We start from the raw sequence: 17,740 nt of genomic DNA on the forward strand, positions 1-17,740 counted from the left end.
CCAAAAAGGACAAGTGTCCCAGGGTGACAGCAGCCTGCAGTCCTGACTCATCCCCAAGGAATGTGCAAGCCAGAGGAGCTGGGACTGCCAAAAAGACATCACACCCAGCAAGGGAGCCAGAGGATGTGTACTGGGAGGGAAGAGGCATCAGGCAGGGAAAGGAGAATGATGGGCAACCTGAATTCCCAACCTTGAATTCCCAATCTCTCACCAGGTAACTCCCCAAGTGCTTTAGTGCTGGTTAATCCCTGGTTGAAGCTCAGATCCCTGAAAGTGACCTCTGGAGCCCTGAGGGTAGCTCAGGCAGCCTCACCCCACTCCATAACTGTAAGTGTTGGTCCTGGTCCTACAGATCCATGTGGGATCATGGCTGGAAGAACAGGGAACTGGCACAGGGTGCCCAGAGCAGCTGGGGCTGCCCCTGGATCCCTGGCAGTGCCCAAGGCCAGGCTGGACAGGTTGGAGCAGCCTGGGACAGTGGCAGGTGTCCCTGCCATGGCAAGGATGGAATGAGATGGTCCCTTCCAACCCAAACCATTGCAGGATTCCGTGATTTCTTTTTGGTTCTGCCTGTTCACCAAAGCTCATTAATGAACACAAAACACTTTTAAAAGCCTTGAACTCCCCCAGCCTTGAGCCTGGATCTGCCTCACCCATCACAAGCCCAAGTCCTGGCACTAAAGCCCTGGGGCAGGACATGAGGGATTGCAGGAGTGTGCTCTCTGTTGATGGAGTGATAAAACTTTCTTTTGTCTTCTTAAAAGGAAAGAAGTTCAGAAGTTTTTCTTTTTGATTAAGTGAAAAGACACTTCATAAGACTCAGGAGACTTTACTTCAAACTTAAAGATAGTTAATTAGAAGCAAAAAAGTTCTGCTCGAGCAACTAACTAGAAAAAGAAGTAAATAAACTAATTGCTTTTGAGAAGTGTTTTACTAAGAGTAAAAACGTTTAGCAGATAGCTCAGATTTTCTATTTGTTATTTTGCCTTTTATTAAACCTTTTTGTTTCCAACACTACAACAGAAGCCATTTTGCTAATTTTCATGCCTCCAAAGATTTATAATACACTCAAGATAGCTGAGCTATCTTGAGTGTATTATAAACTTCCTAAAACTCATTAGACCTAGCTTGAAGAAGTTACTACAACAAGGGATGGGGACAATTGGTGCTGCAGAAGCTCTGGAGCTGGACAAAGCTCCGTGGAGCATCAGCCAGGATGGGAACCTGAGCAAGACAGGGCCAGAGCTTCTTCTAGGAAATTTTGTAAAATATGACTTTCTAAGTGAATTGGAGTTTCAGCAAGCAATCCTCCCCAAATACACGTGCCTGCAGGGAGCAGGGGAAAAGAAAGAAAACAACCACCAGCCAAGGAGGTAAAATGGGCTGGGAAGAGATTTAAAATCCTCTGGCAAGATGGACTTTTTGGGTGCTGTCAGGATGTTCTGCAAGTTAAAACTCAGCTGAGGTTGTGAAGGTTTCTGCAGCTGCTGGTGGGGCTGGTTCTTTATGTGCATCCCCCACCAGAGCTGTTCTCAACCTGCTGGCCAAATTCAGCCACATTTTATCCAAAAGTGAAGGTGTCCCAAGATCCCAGCTGGTCTGGGAGGGGAGGGATCAGTGCTGGCACAGGCACCCAGCTCCCAGCTGAGGGGAACATCTGAATGGTCACAGAGTGGGAGCTGCATCCTCACTGGAAAATGGGTGAGTAAGAGAAAAACCAAGATCAGTTCTCCAGAAATAAAAAATAAATAAATAAAAAAGCTTTCCCCTGATTTCCTGAGCACTTTCTCAGCACTTCTGAGCACTCCCAACAGCTTTACCTGGTAAAAGCTTCAGCCTGGATGAGAGGAATGTGTCAAAAGCAAACCTGGGCAAGAAAACAAAATTACAGCAACTCTGCTAAAATTCCATCCAAAAGGAATTTGGGGGTCTCAGCACTTTTCCAAATTACACACCACAAACCCCTGAAAGCCACTGGAACATTCAGAACTGAATCCTACCAGCTGAGTTTTGCTCAGTCTTGTTTCTCTGCCCCTTTCTAAGCAATCAGTAAATTCACATTTCAGAATGAGAATGAAGAAATGCAGTTTCCCCAAGATGTTTTCACACCACGAGACTTTTTCCCCCAAGCACACCCAGGGCTGAAATCAGTGAGCTCCACAAGGGCTGTAAATCTCCTTCCTTCCCCTCATCTGTCAGAAAAACCACCACTAAAAAAACTCCTCCAACACCCAAACCAGGAGCTGGCAGCGTTGGTGTCCCTGGTGATGTTGAAACAACTGAAGTTTGCAGAGCAAATAATCCCTCATCTTTCCCAACTCAGTAAACATTCCCCACATCCACAATTTCAGGCAGTTATCCACAATACTTCTTTTTCTTTTTTTTTTTTTTAATCACATCAAAGACCAAGGGTTAAAATCCAGGTGCCTGCTTTGCTGAATCATGGAATCACAGAGTGCTTGGGGTTGAAAGGGACCTTAAAAACAATTTAATTCCACCCCAAGAGACACCTCCCAGTGGACCAGGGTGCTCCAAGTCCAAGATGGCCTTGAACATTTGCAGGGATTCTACTCTGAGTACAAGTTCCATCAGTTTTTGTATGGTTTAGACAAACTCAGGAGATGCCTGGGTGAAGCACAAGCCCTGATGGAGAGGAAGATGGAAGAAAAAGGGAAAGGAAAAAAATAAAAGGATTTAAAAAAAGGGGAAGTGTGTGAATGAGATGATTTCTATAATTTTTCAGTTCCCCACACCAGCTTCTCCACGTGCCTTGTGTCAAATCGAAACCTGAGGGAGCTGGAAGAGGAAACTGCTGATTTGGGCTGGGTGGGAGCAGCAACCCCAACAATTTCCTGTCTGTGGTGTGACAAACCCAGGCTCTGGGACCTGCTGAGGCACCACCACCACCTCCCACCCCACTCTCCTTTCCCTCCCACTGGGACCTGACAGCTCTTTCCAGCCAAATCAGATGGCTCACAGTGACAGAATGAAACAAATACATAAATAAAAATAAAATCCTAATTGTTTTTGCCCCTAAAGAATCATCACCAGTCTGAGTACAGATATGAATTGCTGTGACTGCAGCTCAGAGCTGCCTCTATGTGGCTCTTACCTCCCCCCACCCTGAATTCCTCTGGTCATTGGCAGCTCAGCTGAATATTCCACTCAGGCTCACAAAGAGGACTTTATTTGAGCCACCATCAATCTGAGCCCACGTTGGAGCCTCCTGGAGTCCAAAGCTGGATGTAAAGGAACGAGCCAGCCCCTCACAGATCAATGTGCACGGCTGGGGGGGTGTGTTCACAGCACTGTCACTTAATGTCACCAAAAATGTGCTGTTTGGAGGGTGAGGATCAGCACAGGCCACACAATTAATGCAACCAGTGGCAGTATGGAAATTGGAGTGGGAGCTGGTGTCCTGGAGGATGCTGCTGAAGTGGAAGCATCCAGTGGGGAACCAATTCCAACCCAGAGCAGCCCAAAATCCTGCCAGGATCTGGAGCAAGAGGATTTTGGTGCTCAGCAGGTACCAGATCCCCTCTGTGCTCACCATCCCACTGCCAGCTGGGCAGGTTTTGCTGTTTAAAAGCTTGGGGAGAAATCTTCCAGGGAAATCTGGAGCAGGGTCAGTGCCTGCCCCAAACACCACCCCCATTTGTGACATTATTTGGGACAAGGTCTCAGCATCAGCCCCAGAGGGGACACAAACAGCTCCCCGAGGACTGAATGGCACCTGGAGTCCTCTCATGGCTCTCATGCACTTGGAGAGCAACACTGAGCACTGATTTTGAAGGGAAAAAACCTTCTCATCTCAGGTGGCAACTGAGGGACAGATGAGCAGCTGTGGATGTCCCAGGTGAAGGTGACATCGTGGGCACAGACTGGGAAACAGCCCAAGCTCACCTGGCACTGAGCAGGGATGCTCAGACACCGAATTCTGGGAAGTGTGGCTACAATCAGAGAATCCCAGAATGGTTTGGGTGCGAAGGGAACTTAAAATCCATCTCATTCCACCCCTGCCATGAGCAGGGACAGCTTCCACTATCCCAGGCTGCTCCAAGCCCTGTTAAACCTGGCCTGGCAGGGGCCCAGGGGCAGCTACAGATGCTCTGGGCAACCAGAGAAAAATTCCTTCCCAATATCCCATCCATCCCTGCCCTCTGGCACTGGGAGCCATTCCCTGGCTCCTGTCCCTCCATCCCTTGTCCCCACTCCCTCTCCAGCTCTCCTGGAGCCCCTTTAGGCTCTGAGCTCTCTCTGGAGCCTTCTCCTCTGCAGGTGAGCACCCCCAGCTCTCCCAGCCTGGCTCCAGCCCTTGGAGCATTTCTCTCTGGATTTGCTCAGCAGCTCCAGGTCCTTCCCATGAGGATCCCAGATCTGGATGCAGCATTCCAGCAAGGTCCAAAGCCACCTACAAGACAAGCCCTGCAGCCTCCTCCTGCCTCGTGTTCACATCAGGAATGGGCTGGGACAAGGACTCTGCATTTCTCTCCCATAGCCTTAAGCTGTTTCTAAGAGTTCATTCCAGTTGCAAGGCAAAAAATTTCCCCAGCCAGTCTCACGAGGGCCTGGAGTGTTTATAAGCACTGCAAAACCTCAAACACGAACCTGGGCAAATCAATGACGCTGCACTTTGCTGGTGTTTTATTCATAAACCTTTCAGGGGTCCATTAAGGAGAGGAGACTTCACAGGCAGAACAACACTAATATTTAGAATTGATCTTGCAAGGAGTGGAGCTGAAATCCTTGGAAGATAACACAGCAAAGTCTATTTAATGGCGAAGAGAGCCCCTGGGGTAAATCCCAGACACATCTGCAGGCTGAAACCACTTTAAAAAAGAGCTTGAAGTGCTACAACCAAAACTGCATGGGATAACTCCTGTGCCAGTCCTCAGGTGACATCCCACCCTCTCCCAGGTGACACAAAGGAGATAGTGGAGGAGCTGCCAGAGGGAACAATGGAGGTTAAATCAGTTGCACAAACTCTTATCCCAGCTTCAATTCACAAAAACAAACCCCAAGGCTTCAGGAGATGTCATCACTGCCTGCCATTATCAGCCTGTCTGAGGGCAGAGGGTTTGCTCTGGCATTTATCCATGTCAGCTCTCCTGCCCATCCCAGGTCACTAAAATAGGGATTCCACCACGTTACCCATATCCTTAACCCCTTTTGGTCCATGACATCTATAATTCCATATCTTGCCTTTTTTTTTTTTCCACCCACTTTATCTATTTTCCTCAGGTAAAAGCCCAAAAAGGTGCTCAGTGCTCCCAGCAAAGCTGGAGTCGCCTGCCACCATATCCTGCCTGTAAAAAATCCCAGAGAGAAATCCACATTTCCATCAAAAAACTTCTATCCACGGACTTTCTGAATCTGCTCAGTGCACATTTAGGTCATCTGTCTTTGGCTGTGCCTCTGCCAGACACCATTTGTCCCCCCTGCCCTGTTTCTGTCAGCTATTCCTTTATTCCCATGACCAGACAGAGCATCCCCCATATATCCCACAGAATTCCATAAACTCCACAGAGCTCCTCCCAAGCATGTTTCAAAAAAAAGCAGGATTTTTTTAATTCCATGTGTTTAAAACAGCCTCAAGTTGACAACAACAATAACCTGCGTTCACTTCCTTCCTTCCTCTGCTCCCAGTGATTTTAAACCTCGCTTTATTTTTTTTTGTTGTTGTTGTTTGTAATAGTGGCAAAATTCCTAAAAAACCCTGAGAGAGCACCAGGAGTTTCCAGTACAGACCCCAGCCCTCACAGAGCAACTAAATGCTGCTGCTCTTAAAACCTCAGCAGTTTTTTTGCTTATTTTTCAGGGATGACTTTGCCAAGAACTTGGCACGGCTCAATTAATGGAGTGGCTTAATCCAGCGAGTGATGAATAACAGGGGAGCCAACAGGTCATTGCAATTCACTTGAGTTACCAGAATCCCTATCTGCTGCTTGGGCAGCAATCCCTGCCTGCATCAGCCACAGATTTTAATTGCCTGCTCCCAAAGAGTCCAACTGCAGCTCTGTGCAGGCAGGAACTGAGTCCATGGGATTTATGGATATGCAGCCCTGAATTTAAGGAGGAAAACCTTTGCTGGGCTCCTGCTTCACCCCAACAGGATATTTACTGCACTATTCCTCCTACAAGCATCAATAAGTGCTGATTTTTTGCCTTTTCCAAGCTCTCTTTGCTGCTGGGAGGAGGGAAGGCATTTTTCCTACCAGCACCCTACAACCACAGTGTGGCTGATCTGCTGCAGATTCTCACTGATGTCCTAAACTTCAGTGGAACTCCAGGCAGGCCACAGAAATCTCCTTTCCAAAGCCTGCAGGATTTGTCCCAAAGGATGGAGCAGGGAAACCCCAGCCTAAGGCAATGACCCACCTTCCTTCCTCCCCCCACAGTGTGGACAGCAGAGAACTGCAAGGAAACTTTATTTTTAGGAAATTTTCCTTAAAACTCACAGCAGAAAATCTGCTTGGCAGGAGAAGAATAATTCTTTTTAACACTGAAAGTTGTTGAGGTAAGGAATTAAACAGAGGAACGACAGGCAGGAAAAGGTTAAAAATGCAGGGAAAGGGTTTTGATGTGGAAAAATTGCAAAATGAATTGATGCAGAGGCTGGATGAAGGGAGGCATTGAGGAGCAGGGGAGGATGGGGAACAAGCCCCGTCCCACCCGACCCCGCTCAACTGGCAGCAGCTCAAAGAAGAGCCATAAAAATAATGAGAGGGCTGGAAGAGCTGACACGCAGGAAGATTAAAAAGGAACTAAATACGTATAGCTTGGCTGGGCGACGAAAGCCAAGGGGAAAGGGAAGGCAGCAGCTGGAGATATCCATGGATGTGACCATCCCGGGAAGGGAGGCTCTGGGGCTGAGCCCCCCGGGGAGCTCCAGCCCCTCTCCCCACGCCGCTGCGGCCGCCGCATTCCTTCCCTCTCATACAATCCCTAATTTAACAAGTGGAGAGGATCCGGGCAAACATTTCGGGGGGGATGGATTACGTCAGGAGCTAATTTAGGTCCTGCCGGGCTCCGGCCCCGCGCACATGCCTGGCTTTCCACATTTCCACACACGCTCCGGCCCTGGAGCTGCTCCCGGAGCTGCTCCGGCATCTCCCGGCACGCAGCACCGAGGGGAGCATCGCTCCTTCACTCACGGGGGGTGTTTTATCGCCTCTAGAAAGCTGGATTGCTTTTACCCCAGCCAACTTCAGCAAAACTTTCTGCACCTCCAGCGTTAAAGTAAAAAAAAAAACCAAAAAACCAAAAGCAGAATAAAATCAAGTTTTCGGGGAGTTCAGGGTACCTCCAGCACGAGACCCTTTGATGCGAGCGCTCGCTTCCTTTGGAAACCCAGCGTATTTATATCCATCTCTTCCTTCCTGCCACTCCGAGATAATTAATAAATCAAAACCTGAGCACGGGGGAAGAGAAGGGCTTTTTAAAGCCACACGCGGGCTCCGCATTGGAGCGGGACCTGCAGCTGACAGCTCCGCTACTCCCACAGCCGCAGGCACGCGCGGGACCTCGCAATTAATATTTTATTTGAGCAATTACAGCCATCAGCCCGGGCTGCACCGCTAAGTAAACACAGCCGAGCCGTAAAGAGCCGATAAAAGACACGGGGGGGAGGAGGAGGTGCGGCGGGGCCGGGCCGGGCTCCCCGCTTTCGGCGGGGACCGAGCCGAGCCCCGGCCGCGTCCCGGCGTTCCCACGCGTCCCGGCCAAACGGGCTCTTTGTCCAGGTGTGCTCCCAAAGCCACCGCACACCGCCGTGTCCCCGAGGTCCCCTGGCCCACATCACCCCACCGATCGCCCCCCACGGGAGAGCTTTGCTCGCACGGAACTTCAGGACGGAGTTTTGGTGTAAACTGTGGAGCGTCCCCAAACAAACCCCCAGCCCCAAGCCGAAAACGGAGCCGTTTCCTAATTCTGTGCAAAATCCCGGGAGTGCAGCGGCCGGTGGATGGGGCTGAGCCCCGGGGTGGTGAAGTCTGGTTGGTGTAGAGGGTGAGAGGGCGAGCCTGGAAAGGTAAGGGGAGCTAGAGCAGGGTGTAGGGACCTGGGGGGCTCCTGGTGCTGGGAGCTAGTGCAGAGTACTGGGAGAGGGTGCCGGAGCTAAAACACAGCACAGGGGCACGGTGCTGGGACCTGGGGCAGGGTGCTGGGAGCCTCTCTGGAGCACAGTACTGGGACAGGGTGCTGGGAGATAAATCGCAATACTGGAGCAGGGTGCTGGGTGCTGGAGCACAGCACCGGGTGCTCAGGCACCGCACTGGAGCAGGATGCTGGGAGCTAAAGCCCAGTACTGGGAGAGGTACTGGGAGCTGGGGGACAAAAGTACAGTCCTGGAGCAGGGTGCTGGAGCACTGTATTGGAGCAAGGGTGCTAGGAGCTAAAGCAGGGTACTGGGTCAGGGTACTGGGTCAGGGTGCTGCGAGCTGAAGCAGGTACTGGAGCAGAGTATTGGGGGCTAAACTGGGGTAATTCTGGCACTGCACTAGGCAGGGGGCTGGGAGCTGGAGCACAGCACTGGAGCCGAGTCTGGGGGCTAAACTGGGGTACTCTAGCACTGCACTGGGCAGCGTGCTGGGAGCTGGAGTACAATCCTGGAGCAGAGTGCTGGGAGCTGGATCACAACACTGGAGCAGAGTACTGGGAGCTGGAGCACAACACTGGAGCAGAGTGCTGGGAGCTGGAGCACAACACTGGAGCAGAGTGCTGGGAGCTGGAGCACAGCACTGGAGCAGAGTGCTGGGAGCTGGGCACTGCCCTGGGCAGGGCGCTGGGAGTTAAAGCACAGCACTGGAGCAGGGTGCTGAGCACTGGGAGGATGCCGGGCTGGTCGAGGGGTCCCGGGGCACTCACCGAGCTTCTCGACGAGGCGCAGCATGACGCCGCCGATGTGGATCTCGCCGGTGACCCGCAGGGTGACGTCGCGGCCCAGGTCGGTGACATGGACGCTCAGCTCCCACGTCCCGTCGGCGTAGCAGCCGTCCGGCATGCGGATCCCGTCCAGCGCCATGGCCCCGGCCTCCTGCGCCGCCGGCCGCGCCCGGCACGGAGCGGGAGCGGGATCAGCAGCGGCAGCGGCAGCGGGATGGGCCCGGCTGTGCCCGCTCCGCGCCCCGGGGCAGGGCTGGGGGCGCGGTGGGGCGGGATCGGGGCCGCAGCGCTGCCCCGCCGCCACCGCCGCCGCTCCTGAGGGGCCGCCGCGGGAGGAGCAGCGCGGGCGGGCAGAGCGGGAGGCGGAGGGAGGGAGGGAAGAGAGGGAGGGAGGAGGAGGAGGGGGATAATAATTAAAGGAAAAACGCGCCTGTGGCTGCCGGGCCCCTTGGCCTTTTATGGAAGCGAAGGACGGAGTAAGTGGGGGCCGCTCCAACATCCGGGAATCGCCGGGGGGCGGCCCGGCCGGGATCGGTCCGGCCCGGCTTGGGACCGTCCCGGTTCGGCCCGGCCCAGCCCGGCTCGGATCTGCCCGGCCCGGCTCGGCCCGGCTCAACGCAGCTCGGCTCAGCCTGCATCAGCTTTGCCTGGCTCATCCCGGTTCGGCTCATCCTGGCTGGGCTCTGCCCATCCCGGCTCGGCCCAGAGTATCCCAGCTCGGTTTATCCAGGCCGGGCTCTGCCCATCCCGGCTCGGCCCAGTTTATCCCAGCTCGGTTTATCCCGGCTGGGCTCTGCCCATCCCGGCTCGGCCCAAAGTATCCCAGCTCGGTTTATCCTGGCTGGGCTCTGCCCATCCCGGCTCGGCCCAGTTTATCCCAGCTCGGTTTATCCCGGCTGGGCTCTGCCCAGCCCAGCCCACCTCGTCCCGGCTCAGCTCATCCCAGCCATAACACTTTAAAAACCAAGCACTTGGTTTTTATCCCATCCTAGCCCGGCTGTGCCGGGCTTTGCTCAGCCCTGCCTGCCTCAGCTCATGGCCGCTGGTCCCAGGGCATCCCAGAGGGGGAAATTCGGGAGCCAGCCTGGAGAGGAAATTCGGGAGCCAGCCTGGAGAGCATCCGTCAGGGCTGGCAGAACCTTGGCATCCCAACCACGCGTGGGTTCCCTGGCAGCCGTACCCACTCCGCACCCTTTGGGGTGGTTTTTAGCACTGCCCCCAAATTCACAGGAAAAATCCTTCCCATTCGGCAAAACCCTACCTTGGCATAGTAGCCCGTGCCCCCGTTGAGGCTGGGAGATGGGTTGGCTCCCTCCATCCTCATAATCTGTGTGAATATGGGAAATGGGAACTGTCTTTAAATAAAAGGGTCTGAACCGGCACAAATGGAGGAAAAAAAAATATTATCCGCTTCCTGTAGCTCCTCCACCCAGTGATACACACATCCCGCCAAGCAACCGCGCTTCCTGAAAATCCAACACGCGGAAGGGGCTGTGGTTTGAGGTCCAGCGCTCTGGATGTATCCTGCCCCGTGCCAGGTGATGGGAAGTCACATCCCAGCAAAGCTGTGCCCGCCCTGGCAGCCTCGGGGATGGCTCTCCATTCCCACATTCCCGGTGAATGGCAGTGGGAGCTTCAGGACCGTGGGATCATGGCATGGTTTGAGTTGGAAGGGACCATGAGACCGTCTGGTTCTGGGCAGGGACACCTTCCACTAGACCAGGTTGCTTTGGCACCACACAGGCAACAAAACCTCTTAACAGGATGCTAAAATTTTTCTAATTTTCACTTTGCCATTATAATGGAGCTATTTATAATATAATGCAGATATTTATAAAGGCTGTTCCTCTGCTTTAATACCTAATATACTTTTAATACCTTTAATACTAATAAAACCTTTCCTGAGGTCACTCTGGGCAGACTTAGCCAGGTTTTATCCAAGGGTTTTTGCTAACGTGGCTGATGCTGCCAGAGGGAAATTGGGTGACCCTGCAGCAGGTGACCTCCCCCCCCAAACCCTCCTGGGGCCTCAATCCCTGCTCAGAGGAGCCCCCATTCCATCCCCCCAAGCGTGGAAGCCGGAGCGTGATTTGGAGGGTGACTCTGGAGCGCAGGCGAGAGCCGGTCTGTAACAACAAAGCTTTCCCAGATGGTATCTCCGTGTTCCTCCAGCCTCAAACAATAGGGCAATAAATAGAAAGGGTTACTCTCGGCCCGGCGTGTTGGACGAGGTTCCCAGCTGATGCAATTGGATACGGCCCCGCGGAGCCGGTAACCTTTTAGTACAGCTGGCTGCACGCTGGGGAAAGGCTGCCGGCTCCTTCTGCTCCTAAACCCACGGGCAGAGATTCCCTTTGCCCAGAGCCCCTCTCCCTGCCCTCTGCATCCCGGGGGCTCCTTCCCAGTGCGGGGGGAGAGGCTCCCTGAGCTGCAGCACTCAGGAGAGGCGAAGCAAGGTCAAAAATGCACCGGCGCAGCTCTTGCGTCAGAGCCAGCCAAGCATCCCCAGGGCTCTTCCCACTGTTTGCAACAAGTCCTTGCTCCCTGGGAGCAGCAATGCCAAATAAGGTGCCGAAATGCATGGCCGCTTCCATCGGGGTTGGGATGATACCTACCAGACCTGCCCACCCCGCAGCTCCCAACCCATCTGCTCCTTCTTCCTGGAAACGGGAGATTTCCCCAGTGAAATGGCTCCATGGGCATCCTTGGGAAAACAGAGGCGAAGCTGAGTGACAATTTCCCTGTCCCCGGTTTGTTTTGTCACTTTTTTTTTAGCCCGTGACCTCTGTTTTGGTTTTTAAAGTGTTATGGGCAGTTGTTGAAGGCAGCTGGCGTTCCTGCCTGGCTGCTCCGGGCAAGCCGGTCAGACTGGCTCTTCCCAGGGTCACCAGCCATGGAACTCTGCTGCTCGGTGCCTTTGCTGGGTGGCTGGAGCTGGGAAATCAACAGGACTGAGTGCCCAGCCTGTCTACATACACAGAGACAGAGAAATTCCCTGCATCTCTGTGTAAAAAAAGGCTCCGTTTCCTCAGATGGTTCGAGCACAACATGCTCTGACCTGGTGGTGAGAGGCTCCTGTCATCTGGGTCTTCATATTCCTGGGTCTTGATATTCACCTGGGTATTGATATTCCCTGTCTGCAGCTTCTTTCTCAAAAAGGATGAAGTTTCAGGGGGAAAAAAACCAACCAAAAAGGAGAAATGCAGGTGCTTGTTATTCCCTCCACTTTTTGTGTCTCCAACCCTTCCCAGCCCATATTCTTCCTTCCAAACTGCTGCCACTGGTACCACTGTTCACGTGGGGTTTGCAACGTCTTTACTTCACAAAATCATGGAATTGCAGAGTAGTTTGGGTTGGAAGAGACCTTAAAGACCATCTCATTCCAACCCCCACCTCTTCATCCCCTTCCGCCTCCAGGCATCTTTTGGACGCAGCCAAGGCTCCCTTTTCACAAATGACCATTTCCCAGCAGGGACAAGGTCATGCTTCTGGCAAAGGAAACATGCTGGGTAACTCTGCTTCCTTGTTTATTCCTGGCCACATTCCCTCTTCCCTGATTTTGTCATTTCAGAAACATCCACATGACGTGGATTTCTTCTCTTCTTCTGGATGTAAAGGCAAAGCAATGATGCTGTGGTGGTTACGTGTCCTAGAAATGTGCAACCACCTGGGTGGTGCATGGAGTTAATCCAGTATTCCCATCATGAAAGGATGAAGGATATTTGTGATGAGGATCTTGAAGAGGCACAGGAGATGGGGAGGTTTAGTCTTTCTAGGTTGTGACTGTGATTTGGTCGCTCCAAGTCCTGTCCAGCCTGGCTTTGGACACTTCCAGGAATGCAGGGACAGCCACAACTTCTCTGGGCACCCTGTACCAGGGCCTCCCCACCCTCCCAGCCAGGAATTCCTTCCCAATATCCCATCCATCCCTGCCCTCTGGCAGTGGGAAGCCATTCCCCCTCATCCTGTCCCTCTATCCCTTGTCCATGTCCCTTTTCTGATGGCCAAGGCCACATGGGATGAAGCCAGGGACCAAGATTGAACACTGTCACAACCATCCAGCCTGGTCCTTCATGCCCAAAGGTTACAAAATCATAGAAAAGAATCCTGGAATAGTTTGGGTTGGAAGGGACCTTAAAAGTAAACTCTATCCCCCCCTGCCATAGACCAGGTCACTCCAAGCCCTGTCCATCCTGGCCTGGAACACTTCCAGAGCATCCACAGCTTCTCCTGGCAGCACCTGGAATAAATCCTAGGCTGTAAGAGATAGCTGTGCTGAGATAAGAGGCGCTAAGCTGGATTGAGGTCCCTCCTCCTTGGCAAGTCAAGCTGAGGTTTCGAGGCCCTACAGCTACAAATTCCCCTCTGATTTCCCTGCCTGTAGTTCCTGAAATCAGCCACGGTGCACTGGAGCCTGCCAGGCTTGTGCTGCAGGACAAACCTCCCTGCAGGGCTCTTCTCTGTCCCCTCTTCACCTTCTTTCCAGGTATTTGGGTCAATTAAGCTCTCCAAGCCTCAGGCTGGGAGGTTTTCTCCTCTGCAGTCAGCTCTTCATAACATAACTGTGCTGGTTCTCTGGCTGGGCCTGTGTCAGCCACTGGTTTCCTGCTGACATTAATTCCCGTGCTGTCATTTATCTTTTAGCCTTTTTCTGTGTCCTTCTGATGTTTCCAGCTGCCAGGAGTGACCTCCACTGAGTGTGACTCTTGCTTTGGCCCACACAGGAAGCAACGTGCCCCAAATAATTTTCTGGCTGGCAGTGTCAGGAGTGTCCTTGAATTTTGTGTTCTTCTGGAAGGGCTGAGGGGTTCTAGAGCATCCTAAAACATCACTTGGAGCCAAAGGGATTGTTAGCTGAACACTCGAATCCATGTGATGGAGAATTTGGATAATTCCCAGGTAAATTCTCCTAAAAGCTGATTCATCTCCAGGGCTGAAAAACATCCCTGCACCTTCCAGCCTGGTGCCTGAGTGTCTCCCAAGAGCCATGCCCAGGAATCCCTCCCATTGCTGATCTTCCTCTGCATCACCTGTGCCTGACTGATGGTTTTGGGACCACTCATCATCCTCAGCTTGTGACTTCTCGTGGTAAATGCTGCACAGGGATGCAGGAATTTGTCCCTCTCAAGTGCTGCTGTCCACATCCATGTTTCAGGCATCTCCAGAACCCTCAGGGATGTTGGACCATCACCTCCATCCAGCCCAAAGGCTCAAACATCTCCCACACCCCCTCTTCTCCCACAATATGCAACATATTAAACCATTTTCTATTGTCCATCAGATTTTTTGAAATTTTGCCACTCCTGTTCTGGCTTTTCTCCACCTCCAGAAGGCCTCCTATTCTTCTGCCTTTACAAATACCAAGTCCAGCCTGGAAGGCTGGATTTCTCCCATGGAGCTGAGGCTCAAAGAAAATCCAAATGTCAGGCAACACTCAATCACCATCCCTGGGGCTGGGGACTCTGGGGTGTCAGAAGTAACACCCTGAATCATTTATGCGCTGTTAGTCAGCACGAAGAAACACCAAAAATCCCAAATAATTCTTCTGATGGGTCTGACATTTCTCTGGCCAGAGAGTGGGAAACATCTATTTGGGAATCATTTACTGGAGGGGAAAAAAAATAAAATCCCCAAATTCCACCATCAATTATTCCCAGCTGCTCTTCAGGCCCTTTTGGGGGAAGCCATTTCATGGGAAGTGGATCTGTGGGGGACTCACCCTGTGCTGGCACCCTGCAGGTGTCCCAGGTGAGTGAAGGAGGGGAGGAAAACTGTCCCCAGCACCCTGTGAGATTCCAGAGGGGCAGCCCCACATCCAGCCCCACGAGTGCTGCAGCATCAGCCCAGCCCTGGCACCTCCCGTTATCTCCCCTGCCCCAGCCCTTCCCTCCCCAACGGCTCCTCGGGAATTGGCTCCCAGCCCATCAGTTTTCCCTCTCTGAGGGGGAGGAGAAGCTGCTCTGACAGGCTTTTTTAAGGAACTGAGGCCTGGGGGATCCCTGAGGCATGCTGGATAACTCCCTCTCTATGGACGTGCTCTGGAGCTTGGCAAAAATCCCCAAACTGCGGAGTGGAGAGGGAAATGCAGCCCTGGGGATGGGGCTGGCCAGTGGTGCTCAGGGGGTGTGAGGATGGGGATGGATTTTCCTATTGTGGAACACCCAGAAGCCCCAGCCTGAGCCACCCATTCCCTCTGGATGGCACTGGGATGCTCCATGCTGGCTCCACCACCAACCCACGTGGTTCCATAGTCCTGGAACCAAGCCCCACCCCACAGCCCCCAAAAATGCTCTGAGGTGGGTTTATTCTTCATCCCCATGACCAGGGGTATGACAGCAGCAGCTCAGGGAGGGGAATGGGAACACCCAGATGGGGAGAGCAGTTGGGACACACTTGTGGACCAATTATCCCCCAAAATCCCACACCTCCCTTTCGTGTGGCATCCTGAGAAGGACCCATGTGGCCTCGAGCTCCCTAAGGATGGGCTTCACTGCCCCAAGCCCTGCCAGAAGGAAGGAGAGGCTGGCAGCAGAAACACCACCTCCTGTTCCCATTGCCTGATCCCAGAAACATCCAAAACCTCGGGAATAAGGGACTTGAGACAAGGTGCAGGGAGCTCTCCAGTCCCCTAAATCTCACCTGTCCTAAGAATCACACCTTTGGGACAAATCCCACCCCTGCTGTGGGAAGCTGTGAGGCTGCAGGAGGAGAAGGAGGAGAGAAGGAGGAGGAAGAGAAGGAGAAGAGGAGAGGAGAAGGAGAAGGAGAAGGAGAAGGAGAAGGAGAAGGAGAAGGAGAAGGAGAAGGAGAAGGAGAAGAGAAGGAGAAGGAGGAGAGAAGGAGAAGGAGAAGGAGAAGGAGAAGGAGAAGGAGAAGGAGAAGGAGAAGGAGAAGGAGAAGGAGGAGGAGGAGGAGGAGAAAGGCACCAAGGACGGAGCCGCTGGGCTTTGGCTGCCTTTGCTCGTGTGCTGCCAGAGGCTGAAAAGCACTGAAGGAGTTTTTATCGATTCCCACGTCAGAGCCCTGTGAGAGCTGGCTGATAACAGGTCCCTGAGCAAAGCACCAACTCCACAGGGCTCCATGGGGTGTTTGGGGACATGGCCCTGGTGGAGAAGGACACTTTCACCCTGTGTGAGACACCCAAATTTGCCCCAGACCCCAAGTCACAGGTCTGGGGGAAGGGACTCAGCATCATCCCCTATGACTTTTCCAGCCCCCCAAAATCAAAACCAAAGATATCTGCCCATAGCAAGGGAGTTGGAGTGAGATGATCTTCAAGGTCCCTTCCAGCCCAAACCATTCTGGGATTTTGGGATTCTATATCCTGGCTCTTCTTGCTGTGTTGGGGGTGTGTGTGAGCACGGGTCACCCAAATTCCCTGATCATACCCCGCAATGAATGGCTGTAGCCAAGGGAATCACAGCAATTTTCTCCCCATTTTCCAGATGGAGAAGTCCAGGCTGGGCACACAGCAGTGACTTACAACCCCTGAGGATGCAGATCCAAACTGGAGCAGAGATCTCTCTGCCCAGAATTGCTGGGGTGGAAAAGCAGCATTGGTTAAAAAATGTGCAGCATTGGTTAAAAAATAACCCCAAATTGCTTCCTTTTGAAGGGAAATTAACACTGGGAGGCTGCAGGAAACAGGGGGGCTATGCCCTGGACACCAAGCTCAGATTTCCTTGTCACATTCACATCTCTCCACCATGGATTGCTGCAGCTATCAGAGAGCTGTTCTGAGCTGAAAAAAGAGATTTGGGAAACACAACCAGAAAAATCCATCTATTGAAGGGGTTGATACCTTTTATTTGCCTCTCAGACATCTGAGATGCCCTGAGAAGCTGCAGCACATTTGGGAACCTGTTCTGGGGGAAGGGGGAGATGGATGATGCCCAGGCAGCTGCATGGCTTTGTGCTTTTCCAGCTCCAGCCTTCGCCGGAAGGATCGGATGGAGCGGGCTGGTAATGCAGTTAGAGCTGGAAAAATAGAGACAGAGCAGGGCAGAGTGCTTTAATCAGCTCAATGTTATTGAATCAGCTGGGTGGGATGAACTTCATCTCTGAGCACAGCGCTCTGAAGAGATCAGCAGCTCCCCTAGGAAAGGGAGGTGGGCTCCCAGCTGGCTGGGAATGGGCAGCTGTGTTGGGAATCCCCCAAATCCCATGAAAGGGAGGTGATTTGGGAGCTCCTGGAAGACAGCTCCTGCAGCCAAGGGTCCTGTGCTGCTCCTGGTGCAGCCCCACATTCCCAGTGAAATAAGGGTCAGGTGGGCTCATGGAGGGCCCCACTGAGGACCCCCAGTCCCAGTTCCTCAGGGAGGGGAATGGGAACACCCAGATGGGGAGAGCAGTTGGGACACACTTGTGGACCAATTATCCCCCAAAATCCCACACCTCCCTTTCGTGTGGCATCCTGAGAAGGACCCATGTGGCCTCGAGCTCCCTAAGGATGGGCTTCACTGCCCCAAGCCCTGCCAGAAGGAAGGAGAGGCTGGCAGCAGAGACACCACCTCCTGTTCCCATTGTCTGATCCCAGAAACATCCAAAACCTCAGGAATAAGGGACTTGAGACAAGGTGCAAGTCCCTCCAAGGCTGCAAAGCCTACCCTGAGTGTAGCAGCAGCCCCATAAATCACACCTGCCCTATAAATCACATCCTTGGAGGAGGAGGAAGAGGGGGAGGAACAAGAGAGGGGAGGGGAGTGGGGAGGGAGAGATCCTGGTGGGACAAGAGAGTGACCAATGAGGAAAGATTGAAAGAATTCAGGCTGTTTACCCTAGAGAAAGAAAGAATGGTGATAACATCTTCAGGTAGATAAAAGAGGGTTTGTCTAGGGAGGGAGGATTGGAAGAGGGA

The 17,740-nt window shown here is 52.8% G+C and overlaps 1 protein-coding gene across 4 annotated transcripts in view; it reads right to left on the reverse strand.

Moving 5' to 3' along the window:
- Positions 1-10,059, reverse strand: part of FERMT2 (FERM domain containing kindlin 2) — a 50,927-nt gene extending 40,868 nt beyond the window's left edge. For 2 of the 4 annotated variants that reach the window (XM_084208516.1, XM_084208515.1), the window contains exon 1: positions 8,866-9,977. In XM_084208516.1, the coding sequence (XP_084064642.1) occupies positions 8,866-9,382 (517 nt within the window). In that variant the 5' untranslated portion in view covers positions 9,383-9,977. Of the gene's footprint in view, positions 1-8,865 lie in introns of all 4 variants that reach the window. The other 2 variants (XM_084208517.1, XM_084208514.1) reach the window with 2 other exon arrangements.
- Positions 10,060-17,740: the final 7,681 nt, after the last annotated feature.

The sequence above is a fragment of the Fringilla coelebs genome, assembly GCF_963513975.1.
Source record: "Fringilla coelebs genome assembly, chromosome: 6".
In the NCBI taxonomy this organism is placed as follows: Eukaryota; Metazoa; Chordata; class Aves; order Passeriformes; family Fringillidae; genus Fringilla; species Fringilla coelebs.